This window comes from Hemitrygon akajei, chromosome 12, assembly GCF_048418815.1.
Source record: "Hemitrygon akajei chromosome 12, sHemAka1.3, whole genome shotgun sequence".
In the NCBI taxonomy this organism is placed as follows: domain Eukaryota; kingdom Metazoa; phylum Chordata; class Chondrichthyes; order Myliobatiformes; family Dasyatidae; genus Hemitrygon; species Hemitrygon akajei.
This window is the reverse complement of record NC_133135.1, coordinates 8,893,155-8,917,667: the sequence shown is the minus strand read 5'-3', so window position 1 is coordinate 8,917,667 and position 24,513 is coordinate 8,893,155. Positions and strand designations below refer to the sequence as shown.

General features: G+C 46.1%; 1 protein-coding gene across 15 annotated transcripts in view; it reads left to right on the top strand.

The window, feature by feature from the left end:
* Positions 1 to 17,967, top strand: part of adgrl2a (adhesion G protein-coupled receptor L2a) — an 852,977-nt gene extending 835,010 nt beyond the window's left edge. For 6 of the 15 annotated variants that reach the window (XM_073062547.1, XM_073062548.1, XM_073062549.1 and 3 more), the window contains 4 exons: positions 6,825 to 6,921; positions 11,137 to 11,265; positions 12,918 to 12,935; positions 15,777 to 17,967. In XM_073062547.1, the coding sequence (XP_072918648.1) occupies positions 6,825 to 6,921; positions 11,137 to 11,265; positions 12,918 to 12,935; positions 15,777 to 16,522 (990 nt within the window). In that variant the 3' untranslated portion in view covers positions 16,523 to 17,967. Of the gene's footprint in view, positions 1 to 6,824; positions 6,922 to 8,677; positions 8,875 to 11,136; positions 11,266 to 12,917; positions 12,970 to 15,101; positions 15,154 to 15,776 lie in introns of all 15 variants that reach the window. The other 9 variants (XM_073062559.1, XM_073062551.1, XM_073062560.1 and 6 more) reach the window with 7 other exon arrangements.
* Positions 17,968 to 24,513: the final 6,546 nt, after the last annotated feature.

Here is a 24,513-nt window from a genome sequence, read left to right as displayed (position 1 = left end):
TAGAGGAGGGGAAAAAAGCTAAATATATCAGGGTTGGGGTAAGAAGGGGAGGAGGGGCATTAACGGAAGTTAGGGAAGTCAATGTTCATGCCATCAGGTTGGAGGCTACCCAGACGGAATATAAGGTGTTGTTCCTCCAACCTGAGTGTGGCTTCTTCTTGACAGTAGAGGAGGCCATGGATAGACATATCAGAATGGGAATGGGACGTGGAATTAAAATGTGTGGCCACTGGGAGATCCTGCTTTCTCTGGCGGACAGAGCGTAGGTGTTCAGCGAAACAGTCTCCCAGTCTGTGTCAGGTCTCACCAATATATAAAAGGCCACACCGGGAGCACTGGACGCAGTATACCACACCAGCCGACTCACAGGTGAAGTCTCGCCTCACTTGGAAGGACTGTCTGGGGCCCTGAATGGTGGTGAGGGAGGAAGTGTAAGGGCAGGTGTAGCACTTGTTCCGTTTACAAGGATAAGTGCCAGGAGGGAGATCGGTGGGATGGGGAGGACGAATGGACAAGGGAGTCGCTAGGGAGCGATCCCTGCGGAAAGCAGAAAGGGGGGGGGAAGGAATGATGTGCTTGGTAGTGGGATCCCTTTGGAGGTGGCGGAAGTTATGGAGAATTATACGTTGGACAAATTACGTAAGATATATATGTAAGATAATTACGTAAGATAGCTTTTATACTGCTCACAGATTGATTGTATATACATAAAGTGACGCTTAAAATACTAGCTGAGATTGCAAAGTTCTGAGCCTCTATCTTACAACTCCAAGATGTACATGAGCCAAGTTGGTGATGTTCCACACCATTCATTATAAATTATAGAGCAGTGATGTCAAAAATGGATGTTTACACCTCGTTCATTTACCCTTGTATTTAGTGGTGCCATTAACACCGGATATTTTAATTTTACATTGTTACTTTCGAAGAAATCTTACACTTCATTACCAAAGTCAGTGGCTCCATAGATTCTGAGCCAACTTGTTATGTCTCGAACTTGCTGTCTGTTGCTCAGAGCCATTCTTGGATTCTTTTGGTTGGAGCTTGTCCATTTCTCAGCCTTCTTTTGGTTGCTCCTAAACTGTGGAACACAATAGCTAAAACTATAAGGGATGCAGAGTCAGTTGATTCTTTTAAACACCAGCACAAAGTCTATTTATTTAACCTGGCTTTTTAAATAATATCTTTTTTATATTCCTACTTTATACCACTGTAAAACACATTAAATTACATCATTTGTATGAAAAGTGCTCTATAAAAAAGTTACTATTGAATTTTTCTTCTTTTATGTTCCCAACTGACAAAATTTTGTTAAATCAGCTCTTCCCCCCCCCCCCCCCCCCCCACCCTTTGCTCAGTTCCCTCTAGCCATTCTTGACCTTGTGGCCTTTTTAGAACAGAGATGAGGAGGAGTTTCTTTAGCCCGAGCGCAGTGAATCTGTAGAATTTATTACCACAGACAGCAGTGGAGGCGAAGTAATTGGTTATATTTAAAGTGGAGGTTGATAGGTTCTTGATTGGTATGGGTGTCAAAGGTTATGGGGAAAATGGGGTTGAGCAGGAAACTAAATCAGCCATGATGGAACAGGTTTGATGGCCCAATTCTGCTCCTACGTCTTATTATCTTATCATTTAACGATACAGCACTTGAATAGGCCCACCCGACCCTTTTGAGCAGCACCACCCCAGCAACCCCCGAAAGCCCTAATGTTGGGACAATTTGCAATGACCAAGTAAGCAACCCCATACATCTCCGTGCTGTGGGAGAAAACCAGAGACCCACAGAAATCCCAGGCATTCCACGGGGAGGACGCACAGACTCCTTCCAGACGGTGTCGGAATTCAACTCTGAAATCTGACGCTGTGAGCTATGGGCACACCTGCATAGTTTGTTCAGAGTGGCTGGCCAGTCTGCGTTGAGGCTTGATGTGTACTTTATGGGACGCATGTACAGTACTTTGGTCTTTGTAGTCTGGATAAAGACACCCTGAGCATTTTATCCTCATGAATATTTGGGATACATTGATTAGGAAGGTTAAAGTTATCTTGACACATAGATTTACAAACTGGTATTCTTTATAAAGTGTGTCAGATCCTGCTAGCCTTTGTTGACTGTATAGCCTTTTTAGAGGAGAAATATCCTTAGCCAAAGGTTAGTGAATCTTCTTGATTAGTCAGGGCATCAATGGTTATGTGGAGGAGGCTGGAGAATGGGGTTGAGAGGGATAATAAATCACCCATGAGGGAATGGAGGAACAGACTCAATGGGCCAAATGGCCTAATTCTGCTCCCATAGTCTTATGGACCCTCACCCGTAGTTTCTTCAAAGTAGCTGGACAGTCCATGGTGAGGCTTGATGTGAACTTGTGGGATTCCTGTTAGGATGTATGTACATTGTTCATACATTGGAAGGAGGTCTGGATAAGGCGGGGCACCAGACCATTTCATCCTAATGAGGATTTAGAACATATTGATCAGGAAGTTTTAATTTAACGTGACAAGACTTATTTACAGATGAGTACCCTTCGAAATGTCTCTGCCAAGTTAACTCCCCACCCTCTTACATATGCCCAGTTATTATATTGCCTCTCCTGCTTACAGCCATTTTCCTCAGCCAGAGAATAGGTGTTAAACATCTCTCTATCTTTGATAACTACATTTTCATGTCTTTCTTTCTACACCAAATAAGTCTATTCAGCCCATCAATTTCCTATGACCATAAGACACAGGAGCAGAATTAGGCTGCTTGGCCCTCTATTCTGCTCCACCATAACAACACGGCTGATTTATTAACCACCACCCCCCCCCCCCACCCGAGGGCCAAACATCCCTGCATTCCCCCCATAAACTATGGTGCCCTTACTATTCAAGAATCTATCAACATCTGCTTTAAATATACCCAATGACTTGACCTCTACAGCCATCGATGGCAATGTTTAACTGATTCACTACTCCCTGGCTAAAAAAACATTCCTCCTCATCTCTGAATTAAAGAGATGTCCTTCTACTCTGAGTCAGTTCCCTCTGGTCCTAGATTCCCTCCACTATAGGAAAGTTGGACGTCCAGTCTATCTAAACCTTTCAATATTCAATGAAATCCTTCCTCATTCTTCTAAACTCCAGCGAGTACAGGCCCAGATCAAACATTCCTCATACATTAACCCTTTCATTCCCAGGATCATTCTCGTGAACCTTCTCTGGACCTGCTCCAATGGTAGCACATCTTTAGCTAATGGGTACAAAACTGCTCACAGTACTCCAAGTGCAGTTTGACTAATGCCTTATAAAGCTTTAGCATTACAGTCTTGCTATTAATTTCTAGTCCAATTGAAACTAATGCTAACATTACATTTACCTTCCTTACCACTGACTCAACCTGCAAGTCAACCTTTAGGGATCTTCCAAGTCCTGTTGCACCGCCGAGTTCTGAATTTGCTCCCCATTTTGAAGACAGTTTACACCTTATATTCCTTCTACCAAAATGGATGATCATATACATCCCTATACTATATTCCATCTGCCACTTCTTTGCCCATTCTCCTAATCTGTCTTAAGTCCTTATGCAGATTCCCAGCTTCCTCAACAGTACTGGCCCCTCCACCAATCTTCATATCATCAAAATCAATGACATATGCCAACTTTCAGAACATTCTCATCAGTTCTATTCCCCCATTTATTTATTTCTTGTCTCTTTTCCCTCTCAGTTGATGGACCCTGAAGTGACTGTAATGTCACTGATGGCTGCTACCCTGAATCCAATTCTACAACTTCTCTACCTCTTATTCATCCCTCTTCAGAGGCCCTGGTCTGTTGAATGTCACACCAATCCCAGCTGGCTGAATGGCCCTCCTTCTTCATTGTGTCAATGTCACTACGTGCTAAGGTTATATCTTTCCCTGATGTGGCGAAATACAGGTCTAGCCCCGTTGCCGCGCAACATCCCAGTCAGTTGGACTTTGTTGCACTAGCTGCCTTTTGTGGAAAAGTTCTTCCTGACCAACACTTTGACCACAAGCCCATCAGGCAGTGGTCAGCACAGAATGTCCTGTGGACACTGCAGGAGAAGACTCGATGAACCCAGTGGGGTAGGTCCACTGTCCAGGCCATCTGGTAGAATGCCTCAATGCCAGGCTTCACCAGCAGGCACCCAGACTTTGCCTGGGTGGCTGTGAGTGTTACCCTCCGTGTCAGACCCTTGCTGCATTCCTGGAACATCACTCCAAGTGAAGATGTTTACCCTCAGGTTCCCCATAGATATTTCACCTTTCACCCTTAATTTATCCTAGTCTTGCCCAAACTCAGTGGAAAAAGCCTGCTTGCATTTCTATATCGGTACCTAATACTGTGGCTACTATGTGTATGTTTGTGATCTTCTGCTTTCACTCATTCACTTCAAGGTTCAGTGGGAGTACGTTCAGAGATGGTCTGCTACACACCACTGATATAACACATGGTTATTTGAATTACTGTTGCCTTCCTGTCAGTTTGAACCAATCTGGTCATTCACCTCTGGCCTCAGGCATTTTCACCCACAGAACTGCTGCTGCTCACTGGATTTTTTTGTTTTTGTTTTTCGTGCCATTCTCTGTAAACCATTGCACATGAAAATCTCAGAAGATCAGCAGTTTCTGAGATACTCAAACCACCCCATCTGGCACCAACAATTATTTCATGGTCAAAGCCACTTAGATCACATTTCTTCTCCATTCTGATGTTTGATCTGAACAACAACTGAACCTCTTGGCCATGTCTGCATGCTTTTTAATGCATTGAGTTGCTGCCATGTGATTGGCTGACTAGATATTTGCATTAATGTACAGGTGTACCTAAGTAAGTGGCCAGTGAGTGTAGAACACTGCTACGGAGCATTGCTAGAGGGAAAATGGGTAGCACTTCACCCGTCTGATCTGAACAGCAAAAGAGATGCCAACAAAACTGGTCAGTCATCTCTCTGTCTGTCTCCTGTATCGATGCCCAAGTATATGTTCTGTGCCATACTGCACTTAATAGTAGTCTGTATTCTTTCCTTCTTGCAAAACTTCTTTTAAGATCTTTTTATCCTCTCCGTTTTGTTACCGACTTCCTGCCTCCCAGATCTCAGCACTTCAAAACACTCTCTTCTCGCTCAGCCTTGATGTTAACTGTTGTAACATTGCCAATGTTCTCAGCTTCGCAATTTGCAAGTAGGCTTTTTTCCACTTTGGTTGAGTGAGACTAGAGCTAGAGGTCATAGATTAAGAGTGAAATTTGAAATGTTTAAGGGGAACATGAGGGGGGAGTGGGTTTGATCTTATCACTTAAGAGAAGTTTGAATAGGCACATGGATGGGAGGAGGTATGGGGGGGCTATGGTCCAGGTGCAGGTGAAGGGGACTAGAACATAGAACAGTACAGTACAGGAACAAGTCTTCTGGTCCACAATGTTGTGCCAAACCAGCTAAAAAGTAAACTTCAAAAACCCAATGTCCACATCTCTCCATCTTCCTCATATCTATGTGCCTATCTAAATGTCTCTTAAAAACGTCTAAGGTATTTGCTTCTGCCACCTCACCAGGCAGCACATTCCAGGCATTGACTCTGAGTAAAAGACTTACCCCTCACATCCCCTTTGAACCTCCCCCCTATGATCTTCAATGCATGCCCTCTGGTATTAGACATTTCTATCTATCTACTCCATCTATCCCTCTCATAATCTTATAAACCTCAATCAGATCTCCCCTCAGCCTCCGTTGCTGCAGAGAAAACAACCCAAGTTTATCCAGCCTCTCGCCATAGCACATGCCCTCTAAACCAGGCAGCATCCTGGTAAACCTCTTCTGCACCCTCTCCAAAGCCTCAATATCCTTCCTATAGTGGGGCGATCAGAACTGTATCCAGTGCCCCAGATGTTGCGCCTGACCAGAGTTCTATGAAGTTGCAGTATAACAGTTTGCCACAGATTAGATGGGCTGAAGAATCTGTTTCTGGACTGTAGTCTTCTATGGCAATCCTTCAATCCTTTTCTTCATCTCACGCTTAAGTCAGCAGCCTGGTGCCTTGGGAGTTCTCAAGGTGAGGTTTGCAAGCACTGTAACGAGAACCTTATCTGTTATCACTTACAGATCAAATATCAGTGTAAGGAAGCCAGCTCCGAATGTAAGCCAAATGTTTACATAATATGGCAGAAACATTGACTGTGAAGCAATTTTTAAAAAAGACAGTACTTAAGATAACTGCATATTTCATTACTAGAAGTTTTAAAATGTGTTCAGCAGATGGTGAGATGTGCCTCAACTCTCCCAAGCCCCATTGTCTCGGTGTAATCATTGTGCTTTTGAGGGTGAGATTTTGAACATATCCTGAATCTGAGAAGTGTCTGGATCGGGATTTGTTGCCAACTAGAAACCATGCCAGCAAAAGGAGACAGAACAGCAGCAGGCGGATGGGGGTTGACAGAATGCCAGGCAGGGAATGCTGCCCTTCCAAGCGGGAATTCGGTTAGAAGGCAGAATGCTTGTAGCATAGCATCACACACAAGGCCTACTCACCCAGGGCCCGAATGGGCAACCCACCATCGAGCGAGGAGACGGCGTGCCCTAGAGAACTGCGCCTTCACGGCCAGTGTGGTCAGAGGTTCCCTCGAAGCGTATAAGCGTGCAAGTGAGGGAGGGCCAAGCCACTCCCTGTTCCAGAGGCCCATTCTGAGGGTAATGTCAGGCTGGCATCGAGAAGCACCAAGGCTCGGCCCACCGTACAGCCTTTCATGTATGGTGGCCTGATTTTTTTTTTTGTTCCGGAGTCGTCTTCTTTTTTTTTGCTCACCCAGCCTATCTGGCCTGTTTGCAGAGTCGCATCAGAAGGATGTGGAACGACACTGTGCGAAAACAATCAGAATCTTCCTTTATCTCAGGTGAAATCAACAGTACCTCGACGTTAAACCAAGGTCAGTTCCTGGGAATAAAACTAAATATTCACAAACAGTAATGTCTTTCAGAATGTCGTTTGTCACATTTCCTAATCTCTGTGATGGAGCTCTGTAAAAAAAAATACCTCACAGGCCTAGAATTCTCATAATCATCAATTCTGAATGGCAAACTTTTTTTTTTTAACAAAAAGCTAGGCTGCTTCTTTTCCTGATAGATTCAACCTATCCTGAATCAGAACAATGAATTTGGTCACTGGATCAATGCAGGAACATGTAAATGTAATTGCAGAGAATTTTTTTTTATTTATGATTTTCTGTTAACCCAGAGAGTTTATCAAGTGGCTGCCACAGCTCAGGAAAATCCCAGGCCCCATTTTAGGCCTGTTGCAAAAAGGCTGACCTCAGCAAAGTAGTCAGCGGGAGTTCCTGAGGCAGTGGGGAGGATACGTGCAGCTGAAATTCCCTCTGCCACTCACCATATGTGTAGGCAGATGCTGGAATTGGCCTTGTTTTTGAATTATCTCTTGTCATCAGCCTGTCCGTGGTTCTGAATTCTGGCCGACCCTGACCTGTATAGGTTTGGAATGTGAGGAGAAACCAGAGCACCCAGAGGAAACCCACAGGGAAAACAGTAGCGGAAATGAACCCAGGTCCCTGGCATTGTAGAGTGTGACACTAACCTCTAGGCTGCCAGGCTGATTTCTTTCACTCCCACTGGTACTGGAAAATCTGAAATGAAATCCAAAATACTCAGCAGGTCAGGCAGCATCTGTGCTGGGAGTAACAGTTAACGTGCCAGTCTAGGTCTCTTTCATCGGCAGTGGGACAAGTTAGAGAAGGAACATACATTGCAGAGAAACGGGGGGGAGGGGGGTTGATGCTGAGGTCTCGGCTGGTCAGAGTCGACCATGGATAATGCATCCCAGTTCTCTAGATGTACAAGCCAGGGCAGATCAATTTGGAGAGCAGCAATTGCCCATGTGGCACACTCCCCCTCTAGACAGAGCTGATGATCCCAAAGGAACGGCCAGAGACTGATTGGGCACCAGCAGCGATGCAGGAGTTGCCAGTCAGCATTGAACTCGGTAGGACTGCCTTATGGACTCCAGCTCCAGATTTTTCCCTCGTGGTTTACTCCTGAAGCCTTCCCCATGAGTGGGTGTATCTGCAAGGCAGCAAAGGTCTGTGATCAGAGTTTTCCTTGTCCTAGATGAGCTGCCAACCATGGCTGATGTGCCCTATCTGCCCGAAGCGAATAGTTTTAAGGCACCAGTTAAACCCACCTTTGCCCCTTCTCCTGTCAGTAGAAACTGTTCTGCCAGGCTTAGCACCTAAGCCAGACGTGAAGTCCAGGAGGTGGACTTAGTTGTCAGAGGCTAGTTGAGATGTACGCTATTGGGAGCATTTAAAAGGTAGTGGGAGCTTAGCCCCACTACCCAACCCCAGCTAGGACAATCTTAAGTACCAGGAGGTGGCGTGGTTGGTAGGGCAAAGAGAAGAAAGGAGAAGGTAATAGAGTGGAGATCAGGTGCAGCTGACTGAGAGAGAAGGGCAAAGGGCAAACAGTACTGAATGTGTCTGGAGGGAATCTGTAAACAGGAGATCAATGAAAACTGAAGTATCAGAAGGAGAAAGGAGGTAAGTAAATCGAATGAGACTGGAAGAGTTGATAAATTGGAACCACTGGATTCAGCATTGAATCCTGAAGGCTGTAACACACTGAGTCAGAAGTTGAGGTGCTGTACCACAATCTCACAATAACTTTTGCTGTTAGGGAACCGAGGAGGAGATGTCAGCGTGGGAATGGGACAGAGGAGTAAACGATCAGGCCATTGGAAGTGCGATTTCCCCTCGCAGACTGAACAGGACAATCGGCAAAAGCTGCCACCCAATTTGCTTTTTCGTTTCCCTGAATCAGAAGATACCACATCATGAGCAGTTCAGCTCTGGAAGCATCACCAAGAGCAACAAGTTAATTCAGAATATAATTTTCTTACTGAGGGGTTATAAAACTGGAAAGTGATCATTAAGGCAGAAACTGGGTCTTCCTTGATACAAGGCCATTCCTTGCGGCCAATCTTTTTCACTTTCCTCTTGGAAGTCACATAGCTCCTGCAAAGCTGTGCAAACTAAAGTCCATTTTTCCATGATTCAGTAATACCCACAACGTCATACATGCCAATTTGTAACTGTGCTACAAGTTCAACTAACTTATTCCGTATTTTTATTGCCTGTAACTCTGCAGGTGTTCAGGGCAGTGATGAAGGTCCTCCATCTCTGGCATTGTTCAGGGCTTCCTTCATCATATCAGTAGCTTCCTCTTGGTTTTCACCACTGTCAGTCATGCAAGACCCACATGGAGACTCAGGACTACCATCACACTCAGATGTTAAGGATTCTTCATTGCTGTTAGCCCTGAGCTAAACCCCCAAACCTGGAGGACCGGTGGACCACTCTTTGTCTGGCCTCTAACCTTTGACCTGTTTAGCATGGGTGACACTGCCAAGAGCCTAAGCATAAAGCCCAACTGCAGCCAACATAGCTCTCCGGGTCATTGAGGCATGCAAGCCTTCAAACCCAATGACAAGGCTGCAGTTCTCTTGGAGATTCGTATACTACGTGCACTCAAATATAACACCTTCAGTCCTATATTTGTCACCCTTTTTGATTTCAGCCCCCTGTAAGACTTCAATTCATCCTATTTTCCTTATCATCTGCCAGTTCTTCCTGATCTCACTGCCTCTGTTTGTAACCCCATCCTCAGCCCTATCACTCCAGTTCCTAACACTCTGCCAAATTAGTTAACACCCTCCCAAACAACTCTAGCAAACCTGCCCACAAGAATATTGCCCCCACCCCTCCCTCAGGTTCCCTTTGCTACAGGTCATACCTTCCCCAGAAGACATTCCAATGGTCCAGAAATCTGAAATCCCTGTGTCCTGCATCAGTTCCTCAGGCACATATTCATCTGCCAAATCACCCTCACTGTCACAGTTTTTGTGAGTCTTCCTTCCCTACCTCTTTGTGAGGAAGCAAACGTGTTCTAGTTTTCACTTCAGTGTCCTTTCCATCTGAATTCAGAATCAGGTTTATTATCACTGACATAATGTTGTGAAATTTGTTGTTTTGTGGCAACAGTACAGTCCAATACAGAAAATATTACTAAACATAAAAGTACTATAGATAAGTATATAAATTGCTGTAAGTTACAAAATGTAAAAATAAATTGTGCATAAAGAGAGCAAAGTGGTCTTCAGGCATTCAGAAATCTGATGGCTGAGGGGAAGAGTCTGCTCTTAAAACACTGAGTGTTTGTCTTCAGGCTCCTGTACCGCCTTCATGACAGTAGCAATGAGAAGAGGGCATACATACAACCCTGAGATACATTTTCTTGTGGGCATATCCAACAAATCTATAAAATAGTAACTATAACAGAGTCAATGAACGACCACCCAACTAGGGCTTTCAACCAGACTGCAGATGACAACAAACTGTGAAATTACAAAAAGAAGAAACAATAATATAAATAAGTAAGTAATAAATATCAGGAACATGAGATGAGGAGTCATTGAAAGTGAGTCCATTGGTTGTGGGACCATTTCAATGATGGGGCAAATGAAATTATCCCCTTTGTTCAAGAGCCTGATGAGGAGTAACAACTGTTCCTGAACCTGGTTGGCATGTCCTGGATGGTGAAGGTCCTTAATGATGGAGGCATCACTCCTGGATACTGGGGAGTCTTGTGCCCATGATGGAGCTGACTGAGTTTACAACCCTCGGCAGCTTTTTTTTGACTGTGCAGTGGCCCTTCCATGCAAGGTGGTGATGCATGACCTGGCCTGGCCTGGGGTTTATTAAGAGAGGAAGGATAACGGTTAAAGATTTGCTTGATTGGTCACATGTACATTGAAATGTGTCGTTTGTGTCAATGACTGACACAGTCTAAGGTTTGAGCCGGAGGCAGCCCGCAACTGTGGCCACATCCACAACTCACTAACCCTAACCCTAACCGCATGTCTTTGGAATGTGGCAGAAAATCAGAGCACTGGGCGGAACCCCACGCAGTCACAGGGAAAACATACATGCAGCGGTGGGAATTGAAGCTGTAAGCGTTACACTAACCGCCATGCTACCACACTGTGTTCTCTCATTCCCTTGTTTGTGTGAGATTTGATGAGATTAATGAAGGAAAAACTGAACTGACACCTCTTTTTTTCTGTCTTGTTGCTCTAGGGATGACAGGCAATTATCTACTAACAAATCCTCTTCTGCGGCCTCATGGCACTAACAACCCTTATAACACCTTGCTTGCCGAAACTGTTGTCTTTAATGCCCCATCAGCTGATGTATTTAGTTCACCAGGTGCGCCTCCTTCACTTCTGTAAAGAGACTTAACACTATTACTGGATCACGTCTGCTGCCGTTGGAAGGAAAATTATGTAGACAAGGTTGTGCTGGAAAATGTGAGGGACCTGTGGATCGTAAACTAACGGAATTCTGTAGATGCTGTTAATCCAGAGCAACACACACACACACGAGATGCTGAAGGAACTCAGCAGTTCAGGCAGCACCTATGGAGTGGAATAAGAGGCCAAGACCTTTCCTCAAGGCTCGACATTACAAGCCGAGATTCTTCATCGGGTCCCGAAGAAGGGCCTCGGTCCGAAACGTCGACTATTTATTCACCTCCATTGAGGCATCCTCACCTGCTGAGCTCCTCTTGTCTTCTGTGTGTGTTATTCTGGACGTGAGGAATTGCTTTATTTTGTTCCTGGGGATCAATCAAAGGAGATTTGTAATTATAACCAAACCCTTGACTTCCTCGTTCTCATTGCACTCACCACCATCACTTCCCCACATGACCCTGAACTTGCCCTTCCCGACAACCTCCTCCTCCCTCCTTCACACTCCTCCTCCTGACCCCACCCCTCCCTGCCTGACACCCGCAGAGCACCCCCATACTTCCCACCATTCCCCCCTCGTTTACACTTCCCTCTCCACCCCCATTCCATCCCTCAGGTTGCTGGTATCCATGAGGAAGCCCACCCCAAGACTAGGCCTCAAACCCTTCCCCTTCTACCTGACCTAGAGGTGACTTATCAGATGGGGACAGTGGGTGCAAGGGGTTGAAGGATCAGCATCCCCATGTTTCTGGTGACCGGGAAGGGGCAAACCCCTTCCTCCCACCTCTTGGTGGGATTTGGAGATGAGGAGAAATTTACTTCAACCCTTGCAACCCCACACTCATCAGCAGGAGCTTAGGAGGAGGCTGGCTCATCGAGTCTGTGGGCAAAGGGTACGCCTCAGCATCATCCTCAATGGGTAGGGCATCGGGGGAACGAGGGGAGGCTCCCACTGAGACTGGAGATAGCTATTAAAGTCCCTCGCACAAGAAAGGGCATAATGCCTAGTACCTGTCACTGGTCTCCAATTTCAGATCTGACAAAGATCTACACTGGGACCAGATTACGAAACTTCAAGAGAAAGGGAGAGAGAAAGACAGAAAGAAAGGAAGAGGGAAAGAGAAAGGAGGAGAGAAAGAGAGACGGACATACAGAGAAAGGAAGAGAAAGACAAATAGGAAGAGAAAGAGACAGAAACAGAGAAATAGAGGGAAAGAGGTAAAGAGAGAAAGTGTATGTGAGAGACAGACACAAAGTCAGAGAAAGAAGCAGAAATGGAAAGAGATGGAAAAAGAAAAAGGGGAAGAGAATGAGAGAGGGAAAGAGAAAGAGAGAGGGAAAGAGAAAAAGGAAGAGAGAATGTGTGAGAGAGAGACAGAAAGAAAAGGAGAGAGAAAAGAGCATGTATTTCAAATGTGGTATGTTGAATCATAATCAGGTTTATTTCATGTTCCTATGTTGTGAAATTTGTTGTTTTGCGGCAGCAGTACAGTGCAATACATAAAATATGCTATAACTTACAATAATATATATATATATATATAAAAAATGCCCAAGTTTTCATTTGTTTTCATTGCCTTTCTATTATTCTCTCCTTATGCTTCACTCTAGTGACCTACAGAGAGACAAGTATGGGAGACACACTTAACTTTTCCTATCAAATGTAAAAATAAATTCTGGCATGTCTGTTTCCTTTTTATTTTAGATTTGTTGTTGAAATGGGCACTGGGTTCATTATGGCTGGAGATTCAGGGAGCTGGCATTGATTATTGGTCCCACCCTTTTCAGCAGACGGTTAGGTGGGGGAATGTGTTTGGAGTTCGTAGGCCATAGGGCAAATACTCCTCCTTACCTTCAGCTTGAGGGAGGAAGAGAACGGGGGGAGGTGGGGGGGGGGGGTGTGAGCTGGTCCACAGGGACTGGACAGTCAGCAGATTTCCCCTTCTTTCAGAAGATTATAGAGGATTGTCCCAACCCGCCCCAGTGAGACTGATTTGATACTGACACCTTGCACCCACCTGCACTCGGAATGGATTTCTGCCCACAGGAGTCAGAACGTCCTATGGGTAAAGTTAGGACAGTGAGGTGAGCGGAGAGGGTAGTGAAGGGGCACGGGTCAACAGGTGAAGCCCACACCGCCCCTCTCACATCAGCACAGAATAGAAAGCAGCAGTGGGTGGTGGCACTCCGACAGGGCAAGGAGTGTCAGGCTCGAATCCACACCAGCAGAGACCAAACCAGGGAAGGACCCTGTACCTCTCCAGCCAGGTCAGCCTTACTGAAGCCAAGCCAGACCTTGGTCTAGGCCAGTCACCCAATGTCCTACTGACTGTAATGCTACCTTCTCATGGTCATGTGCATGAGCAGTCATGGTCACTCTGGGGCTTGATCCAGCCTGGCTTGTTTTCCCTTCCCAATGCTCCTCGACCTCTCACTTCACGGCCCCTAACTCTTCACCCCCCTGCCCTTCAACCATCGGCCTCTCACTCCATGACCTCTCAACCTGTGGCCCCTGACTCCATAACCTCTCACTCTCTGGCCCTTCACTCTGTGACCTCTCACCTCATGGCCCTTCACTCCATGACCTTTGATCCTCCACTCTTTAATTCCACCTCCCACTGCCTGGCTCCATGATCTTTGAACCCATGATCTCTCACTGCAGGATTCCTCAGATCCTGGCTCCTGATCTCTTTGATGCCTCAACCCCACCACTTCAGAGCCGCTCCACCCCCTCCGTGAGCACCATTGAACCTGCAGTGCCAAGATGATTACCGGAGGGGGTATCTGCGGGCAGGGTTTGCCCTGGGACGGATGTGCATTCTACCCTTATGTATCTGTCTGAGCATTCCTACCCTGCCCAACGAAACTGAGTTGACGGGGACACATTGCAACCAGCTGCTTTCGGAATGGGTTCCCACCCACAAGAGTCCAACAACTCCTGCAGATACGGTTAGGGCAGTGAAGTAGGCAGAGCGTAGTGCAGGAGATGGCTGCCAGACTGTAGCCAACAACGGGGGAGTGGTAGGCTGCTCCGGAGCTCCACACCCTGACGTGCCCGGTGCTCATCAGCTGTTCGAGCCCCGCCAGAGAGGAATGGGGTGAGAGAGAGAACAGGCGGGTGGTGAACGCCCCCCCCCCACCACCACCTCCACGAAGGAAAGGGTCCTCCCTTTCATCCCGAGACCCCACCCACACACGTGGCCAGCGCTGGCCACCTCCCTTCCCTCAATCCCGACTCCACCGAGAGTCCACCCAGCAAGCGCCCCTCTTCCCCTCCCCACCCAACACCCTGCAATAGGTGGGTAAGGTGAGCGCACTCGCAGACACTTTTGACCTTTGCTGATGAGGAGGGGTGAGGATGGGTTGGAGCGGGGGTTGGGAGGGGTGAGGGACAGAAAGAGAAAGGCAAACATCCTCCCCCCCACCCCTCTCAGCTTTGCTTGCGATCCAGTCTGTTGCAGCTCTCCCCCCTCCCTGCTTCGCCTGCAGCCCAGAGCAAAAGCCCCAGAAATGAGGAAGGAAGAGCAGGAGGAGGTGCTGGAACACCCAGCAGGCCGGGTAACGTCCGTGGGGGGAGGCGGAAAAGGCAGGGGTTCCAGGCCGAGCCCCCTCCCTTCCAATCACATCCTGCCTGTTTAAACATAAACCCAATAATGGGTCATCGGCCTGCGTGTCACCCGCATCTCGCCCTGGCCTTGGCTACCGCTATATGTCTCTTCCCTCCGCGCTCTGATTGGTTCACCTGGCCCTCGCCTCATGTTACAGTTGATCGTTCTGCTTTCTTTTGTGCATCAGCTATTCTCACCACTGCTAGCCTGAGCAGACAGACTTGATGTGAATTGCCCATGTGAGTCAACCCAGCCGCTTGTCCTCTCGTGTGTCCAGGTGGTGACGACAATCTCCCTTCACCCCTCACCCCTGTGTTGCTTGAAGAGGACAACCCTTTCTGTGTTTGCCATGCCTGACCGCCCTTTCACCCCCTCACCACCTGTCATCCCCTGCTTTCCATCACCACGTCTCGTCGCTAGAGGCCGTGTTCTTCATCCTTGCCTGCTGCTTTTGGATTGGTCTGTCCATTTGGCGCTCGTCCTTTGTGGGTGCTGCGTTTTCTCCCTTCTGTAACCTTCCCATCCCTGAGCCCCCCCCCCCCCCCCCAAACCTCCCTGAGTTGGCTTTTAAGGTACTTCAGGACAAGGTGGGTTCTTGTAGCGGATTGGCTCGAACACCCGGTGGGATGGGGGTTGAGCGGACGGTGTGGGGAAGCGGGAACATCCTTCAACATGGCCAAAGCCGCGCTGGCCGTTTTGTCCTGGATTACGTTAAAAGGGTTGATTTTCTTTCCTCCCCCTTCCCCAGAAGGTTACTCTGTAGGTGTAAGTTCAGGTGGAGATGGACTGCTAATTGCCATGTGTTTTTCACCTCTTCCCCTTTGTTCGCCCCCTCCCCACACCTTCTCTCCTCCCTCCCCAGGGCCTTCACTGAACAACGGACGGGACGCAAGCACAATGGACACCCTACCACTTAACGGCAACTTCAACAATAGCTACTCCATCCAAAACGGGGACTTCGGCAACGAGAGCGTCCAGGCGCTGGACTGCGGACTGAGCCTGGGGGACACGGCCTTCGAGAAGATGATTATCTCTGAGCTGGTGCACAACAATCTGAGGGCTGGGGGGCTCAAGGCCCACCATCCCGAGCGCGGCCTACCCTCCAAGCCGGCGGCGGCCCCTCCAGTGGGGGGGAGCAGCAGCGAGGACGACGCAATCGTGGCCGACGCCTCGTCCCTGGCGGCCGGTGAGCCCAGGCAACCAGAGCTAGAGGCGCCGCTCATCCCCCAGCGCACTCACTCCCTCCTGTACCATCAGCAGAAAGGAGAGCAGCCGCGGACTGAGCCGGCCTTCGTCGCCGGCCCCGACGAGCCCTTGCCGTCACCCAACAGAGACTCCCTCTACACAAGCATGCCCAACCTGAGAGACTCGCCGGACCCAGAAAACAGCCCAGGGCCTGAGGAGGACTTGTCACCTTCCAAGAGGAGCGAGAATGAGGACCTTTATTACAAGAGTATGCCCAACTTGGGTGGGGTGAACCAGCTCCAAACGTACTATCAGATCAGCCGGGGCAACAGTGACGGATATATTATCCCCATTAACAAGGAGGAATCCATCCCGGAGGGGGATGTGCGGGAACGACAAATGCAATTGATCACCAGTCTGTGAAATGAAGCGCTCAAAGACTCAGTGAGACAAAAATACACAAACACACACACACACACACACACATACACACACACACACACTCACAGGAAAACTAATGGACCTCTTCAGATGCCGGCCTTGTGCTTGTTATATGGATGTACGTGGGAAGGAATGCTTGGTCCGGTGGGAGGACATCTGTGAGGCAAAGGCAGTAATTGGTGTTCCGTCACAAGTGAGACCAGGCACACGGGTTGATGCCCCAGCTCGTCTGGTGCGAGAGCCAGTCTAGGCAGCCATCTTGAAAATGGTTTCCTAGTTGTGTATATAGTTGCACCTTGCTTTCCTTTGGTTCCCTCCCAACCCCTCTCCACACCTCACTCCTGACCCATCCTACAACCAAAGCCGGACTCCGGGCTCAACCACGAGGGACAGGTCTCCAACTTTGCGAAGGTTGTCTACAGTACTGTTAATGCTCACAGGGAGGCTCCGCCAAGGGCAGGGGGAGGGCCTCAGCCGGCCTTAGGAGGCGTGGCTTCTCCATTCTTTGGACGAGTCTCTGCACCTCACATCTGCTCAGCTGTATAGCTATCTGTTCTCACTGAGAAACGGCTAAAGAAGATATATTTTGTTGTAATGCTAGTGTAAAATAAAGCGAATACGTTGTCAGACCTAAATATAAGAGAATTTTAAACGGAATACATTTGATGAAAATATTGTGTGAATCTCCCAGTTGCACATATGATGAAATGTGGGGGGTTTGTTTTGGAAGTTGTCCATTGTGCAGATTAAGCCAAAAGTCTTTCAATTTTTTACTGCATTACTAGCCTTTGTAAGAAAGGTTTCTCTCTCTTTCACTTTCTCTCTCTACCCTCTCCCTCCCCCTCCCTCCCACCCTCTCTCCCCTCCCTCTTCCTTTCTCTCCCTCTCTTCCCCTCCCTCTTTCTTTCTCTACCTCTCTCTCCCACTCTCTCTTGCCCCCTCTAATGAATTGCCTTTAATGATATATTCATTGGCCAAATGAGTTTTGTCCTTTTAATCTTTGCCGACATAGCTGAGTTGCCCCATCGGTTTCAATGCGCTGAGATATGGTTCCCTTTGTTTTAATGTATTATACTTGATAGGGAGGGCAGGGAGGGGGGGTTTTGTGGGGAGTGGGTTGAAAGGCACTTGAATTAATGTCATGCCAACCTGATCCAGCCAATCAGAGGAGGAGGTTGACCCTCTCGGACCGTCAGCGTTAACTCTGCAAAGATTCATTCCTCCTAAAGCCCTCAAGAGTTTATTTATTTACCGAGGTCTGCGAATCAGGATTTGACCCCTCCCAGGAAATATATAGTTCAAGAATATCAATTTTGTGTACTCCCTGTTAATAACGGGACCCTTGCCACTAATCTCTGATGTAAAGTTTAACACTTCTTTGACAGTAAATAAATGTGACAATTTTGCAGATAACACAAGAGAGACAAGTGTTTTTCTTTCATGTACTGCTTTCCCCCTAGCTCGAAATACTACTCACATCAAGTCACAGGTCCTTCCAAGGTTTGAGACCAAGTGTAAGGCCTTCACAAACAGGCACACCTCCCGGCTAACAGCCGAATTCTGCCACTCATTCCAACTCATCTCCTGCAACCTATTTAAACCCAGCTCTCATCCACAGTCCTTTGTTTACTCATCATACCAACCAGCCGCACCAGTTGTTCCTTGCCTTCAATTATCTTGTTGCTTTGTCGCATTAAGCATCCATTCTCTCTTCTTTAGTGGCCCCTCCTGGTTTGTTATTTTGCAGTTTATTATTGAAGTGACTGCTCACTGCTGAATCATCTCTTCTGCTCTGCGTTTGGGCCAAGCCTCCCCTACATTTCTTGACACCAAGACTACTAGGTGGGCTGAGGGTCTGTCACAATCATCAATGGTGTTTTCCAGCCAAGAATTTAAACCCAGACTCTGTCAGCTGAACATTCAGAAAAAGTATGCAGATGATACTAAGGTAGGTGGCGTTGTGGATAATGAAGTAGGTTTTCAAAGCTTGCAGAGAGATTTAGGCCAGTTAAAAGAGTGGGCTGAATGATGGCAGATAGAATTTAATGCTGATAAGTGTGAGGTGCTACATTTTGGTAAGAATAATCCAAATAGGACATACATGGTAAATGGTAGGACATTGAAGAATGCAGTAGAACAGTGATCTAGGAATAATGGTGCATAGTTCACTAAAGGTGGAATCTCGTGGATAGGGTAGTGAAGAAAGCTTTTGGTATGCTAGCCTTTATAAATCAGAGCATTGAGTATAAGAGTTGGGATGTAATGTTAAAATTGTACAAGGCATTGGTAAGGCCAAATTTGGAGTATTGTGTACAGTTCTGGTCACCGAATTATAGGAAAGATGTCAACAAAATAGAGAGAGTACAGAGGAGATTTACTAGAATGTTACTTGGGTTTCAGCACCTAAGTTACAGAGAAAGGTTGAACAAGTTAGATCTTTATTCTTTGGAGCATAGAAGGTTGAGGGGGGACTTGATAGAGGTATTTAAACAGACAGACATACTTTATTGATCCCGAGGGAAATTGGGTTTTGTTACAGTTGCACCAACTAAGAATAGTGTAGAAATATAGTAATATAAAACCATAAATAATTAAATAATAATAATAAGTAAATTATGCCAAGTGGAAATAAGTCCAGGACCAGCCTATTGGCTCAGGGTGTCTGACACTCTGAGGGAGGAGTTGTCAAGTTTGATGGCCACAGGCAGAAATGACTTTATGAAAATTATGAGGGGGATAGATAGAGTTGACGTCGATAGGCTTTTTCCATTGAGAGTAGGGGAGATTCAAACAAGAGGACATGATTTGAGAGTTAGGGGGCAAAAGTTTTAAGGATAACACAAGGGAGAATTTCTTTACTCAGAGAGTGGTAGCTGTGTGGAACGAGCTTCCAGTAGAAGTGGTAGAGACTGGTTCGGTATTGTCATTTAAAGTAAAATTGGATAGGTATATGGACAGGAAAGGAATGGAAGGTTATGGGCTGAGTGCAGGTCGGTGGGACTAGGTTAGAGCAAGTGTTCGGCTCGGACTAGAAGGGCCGAGATGGCCTGTTTCTGTGCTGTAATTGTTATATGGTTAATAATATTAAAGAGGATACCAAAGGTTTCTTCAGATACATAAAGTGTAAAAGAGAGGTGACAGCAGATATCGGACCGCTGGAAAACAATGCTGGGGAGTTAGTAATATGGGGGGTACAATGGATTGGCGGACTAACTGAATAAGTATTTTGCATCAGTCTTCACTATGGAAGACACTAGCAGCAGAGTGGAAGTTCCAGGTGTTAGGGGTCATGAAGTGTGTGAAGTTACCATAACAAGACAGAATGTTCTTGGGAAACTGAAAGGTCGGAAGTTAAATAAGTCAACTGGACTCGATAGTGTACAAACCAGGTTTCAGAAAGAAGTGGCTGAAGAGATTGTGGAGGCATTAGTAATGATCTTTCAAGAATCACTAGGTTCTGCAATGGTTCTGGAGGACTGGAAAATTGCAAATGTAACTCCACTCTTCAAGAGGGAAGAGAGAAAGAAGAAAGGAACCTTTTTATAGACACTGTGAAAACAAGGATGTGATTATTAAGGATGAGGTTTCAGGTTACTTGGAGGCACATGATAAAATCAGCCATAGTCAGCATGGTTTCTTCAAGGGAAAATCTTGCTGACAAATCTGTTGGAATTCTTCAAAAACGTAATTTCCACAGGATAGACAAAGGAGAATCAGCTGAGATTGTGTGCATGGATTTTCAGAAGGACTTTGACAAGATGCCACACCAGGCTGCTTAACAAGCTACAAGCCCATGGTGTTACAGGAAAGATTCTAGCATGGATAAAGCGGTGACTGATTGGCAGGAGGCAAAGAGTGGGCAAAAAGAGAGCCTTTTCTGACTGACTGCCAGTGACAAGTCGTGTTCCACAGGGGTCTCTGTTGGGATTGATCCATTTTACGTTAAACGTCAATGATTTGGATGATGGAATTGATGGCTTTGTTGCAAAGTTTGCAGACGATATGAAGATAGGTGGAGGGGCAAGTAGTTTTGAGGAATTAGAGAGGCTACAGAAGGACTTAGATTAGGAGAATGGGCAAAGAAGTGGTAGATGGTCATGCAATTTGGTACAAGAAATTAAAGGGTTGACTATTTTCTAAATGGAGAGAAAATACAAAAACTGACGTGCAAAGGGACTTGGGAGTCTTCATGCAGGATTCTGTGGAGGTTAATTTGCAGGTTGAGTCTATGGTGAGGAAAGCAAATACAATGTTAGCATTCTTTTCAAGAGGACAAGAATATACAGTGCCTATCAAAAGTATTCCCCCCCCCCCCCCCCGGAAGTTTTCATGTTTTTTGTTGTTTTACGACATTGAATCACAGTGGATTTAATATGGCTTTTTTGACACAGAAAAGACTCTTCTGTGTCAAAGTGAAAACAGATCCCTACAAGGTGATCCAAATTAATTACAAATATAAAACACAAAATAAATGACTGTATAAGTATTTAGCCCCTTTAATATGACACACCAGATCATCACTGGTGCAGCCAGTTGGTTTTAGAAGTGACATGATTAGTTAACTGGAGATCTGTTTTTGTAGACCTGTGTGCAGTCAAGGTGTTTCAATTGATTGTAGTAAAAATTGAAGGTCCAACTGCTGATGAGTTAGTATCCTGGCAAAAAATACACCATGAAGTTAAAAGAGCAACTTCATGAAAGGGTTATTGAAAAGCACAAGTCAGGAGATGGATGCAAAGAAATTTCTAAGTCACTGAATATCCCTTGGAGTACAGTTAAGTCAATCTAGAGACCTATGACATCTCTGGAGGAGGTACAAGCTTCAGTGGCTAAGATGAGAGAGACTGTGCATACAACAACTGTTCTGTTGTCTGGGTGCTTCACCAGGCGCAGATTTATGGAAGAGTGGCAAAGAGAAAGACACTTTTGAAAAAGAAACTCACCATGAAATCTTGGCTAGAATTTCCCAGAAGACATTTGGGAGACTGAAGTCAGCTGGAAGAAGGTTCTATGGTCTGATGAAACCAAAATTGAGCTTTTTGGCTATCAGACTAAGTACTGTGTTTGGCATACCATAGAAAGGGTGCAGAGGAGATTTACAAGGATGTTGCCTGGATTAGGGAGCATGCCTTATGAGAATAGGTTGAGTGAACTTGGCCTTTTCTCCTTGGAGTGACGGAGGATGAGAGGTGGCTTGATAGAGGTGTAAAAGATAATGAGGCATTGATCGTGTGGATTAGTCAGAGGTTTTTCCCCAGGACTGAAATGGTTAGCATGAGAGGGCATAGTTTTAAAGTGCTCGGAGGTAGGTACAGAGGAGATGTCAGGGGTAAGTTTTTTTTTACGCAGAGAGTGGTGAGTGCGTGGAATCGGCTGCCAGCAACAGTGGTGGAGGTGGAAACGATAGGGTCTTTTAAGAGACTCTTGGATGGCTACATGGAGCATAGAATAGAATAGCCCAGGTAGTTCTAAGGTAGGTACATGTTCGGCACAGCTTTGTGGGCCGAAGGGCCTGTATTGTGCTGCATGTTTTCCATGTCCTATGTTCTGTGTTCTATCGTCATAAACCCACCATCCCTACCATGAAGCATGGTGGTGGCTGCATCATGCTGTGGGGATGCTTCACTGCAGCAGGCCCTGGAAGGCTTGTGAAGGCAGAGGGTAAAATTGGTGCAGCAAGATACAGGGAAATCCTGAAGGAAAATCTGATGCAGTCTGCAAGAGAATTGCAACTTGGGAGAAAATTTGTTTTCCAGCAAGAAAATGACCCCAGGCATAAAGTCAAAGCTACACAGGATTGGCTTAATAAAAACAACAATGTCCTGGAGTGGCCAAGTCAGAATCCAAACCTGAATCCAATTGAGAATTTGTGGCTGGATTTAGGAAAGGTTCACGATCCCCATGCAATCTGACAGACCTTGAGCAGTTTTGTAAAGAAGAATGGGGAAAAATTGCAGTATCCAGATGTGCAAAGCTGATAGAGACTTATCTACACAGACTCAATGCTGTAATTGCAGCTGAAGGTTCATTTAATAAATGTTGACTTGAAGGAGGTTAATACTTGTGCAATGAATTTTGTGTTTTATATTTGTAATTAATTTAGATCACTTTGTACAGATCTGTTTTCACTTTGACATGAAAGAGTCATTTTCTGTGGATCAGTATCAAAAAGCTAAATTAAATCCACTGTGATTAATTGTTGTAAAACAATAAAACACAAAAACTTACAAGGAGAGTGAATACTCTTCATAGGCACTATAAAAGCAAGGATGTGACGTTGAGACTTTATAAAGCACTGGTGAGTCCTCACTTGAAGTATTTTGAACAGTTTTAGGCAACTTATCTTTGAAAGGTTGTGCTGAAACTAGATAGGTTCCAAAATTGGATAGGTATATGGACAGGAAAAGGAATGCAGAGTTATGGGCTGAATGCGGGCCAGTGGGACTAGGTGAGAGTAAGCATTCAGCACCAACTAGAAGGGGCGAGATGGCCTGTTTCCGTGCTGTAATTGTTGTATGGAGTTGGGAAGAGTGTAGAGGGGATTCATGAGGATGCTGCTAAGGCTCAAGGGACTGAGTTGTGAAGAGAGTCTGAACAGAACATACAGTATTACAGCACGGTACAGGGCCTTCGGCCTACAATGTTCCGCCAACATTTTAACCACTAAGATCAATCTAGCCTTTCTCTCCCACAAAGCCTTCCATTTTTCTATCATCCACGGCTATCTAAGAGTTCCTTAAATATCTCTAATGTATCTGCCTCTCCCACCAGCCCTGGCAATGTGTTCCACGTACACACCACTCTGTGTGAAAATCATACCTCTCACATCCCCCCCCCCCCTATACTTTTCCTCCAGTCACCTTAAAATTATGAACCGATTGGGACTGTTTTTCTATTGGAGTGTAGGAGACTGAAGGGTGGGCTTATGGAGGTGTATAAAATTAGTGGCTTGGATTAGGTCACTGCACAGGGTCTTTCCCCTAGAGTTGGGAAATCAAGAACCAGACAGCGTTGGTTTAAGATGAGAGAGGAGGAATTTAAATGGAACCCAAGGGACAATTTTGTTACCCAGAGGGTGATCCCAAATATTAAATGGCCTGAATAGATTAGATACGGCAAAGTTATTTTCCATAGTAGGGGATTCTAGGACAAGAGGGCATGACTTCAGGATTGAAGGATGTCCATTTAGAACAGAGATGCGGAGAAATCACTTTGGTCAGACGGTGGTGAATCTGTGGAATTTGTTGCCACGAGTGGCTGTGGAGGCCAAGTCATTGGGTGCATTTAAAGCAGAGAAACATAGGTTCTTGATTAACCAGGGCATCAAATGGTATGGGGTGAAAGCAGGGCAGTGGAGATGACTGAAAGAATTGGATCAGCCCATAAACGAATGGCGGAGCAGGCTCAATGGGCCGAATAGCCTACTTCTCCTATATCTTATGGTCTAATATATGGAATAAGGCATCAGAGGAAGTGGTTGTAACAGGTACATTTAAAATTATGTTCAAAGGAAAGGTTCAGAGGGATATGGATGAAATACAGACAAATAGAGCTAGCTAGCATGTGAATTTTGGAAGCCATGGACCAACGAGCAAGTTTCTATGCCATGTGGTTCTTGAGTTTCGCTGAGTGTCCTGGTCACTGTTCATCCATCCTACTCAAACAGGTTGTCAGGTTCCCACTGACCCCCCACCAGTCTCCACCCAACCAACAGGATTCACCTGCTGCCCATTCCAGACTCATCACCTGCAGCCTATTTAACCCCAGTTCTCATTCGCAGTCCTTGTTCACTCATCAAAGTAGCCATCACAACCAGATGCTCTTAGCCTTCATTCTCCCTGCCTTGTTTACCTCGTGCTCTCTTGTTTTATGGGTCCTAGTGGCTCATTATTTTGTGGTCTACTATTAAAGTGATCATTCACTGCTGAATCACCTCTGCTGCTCTGCTTTTGGGTCAAACCCGCTCTATGCTT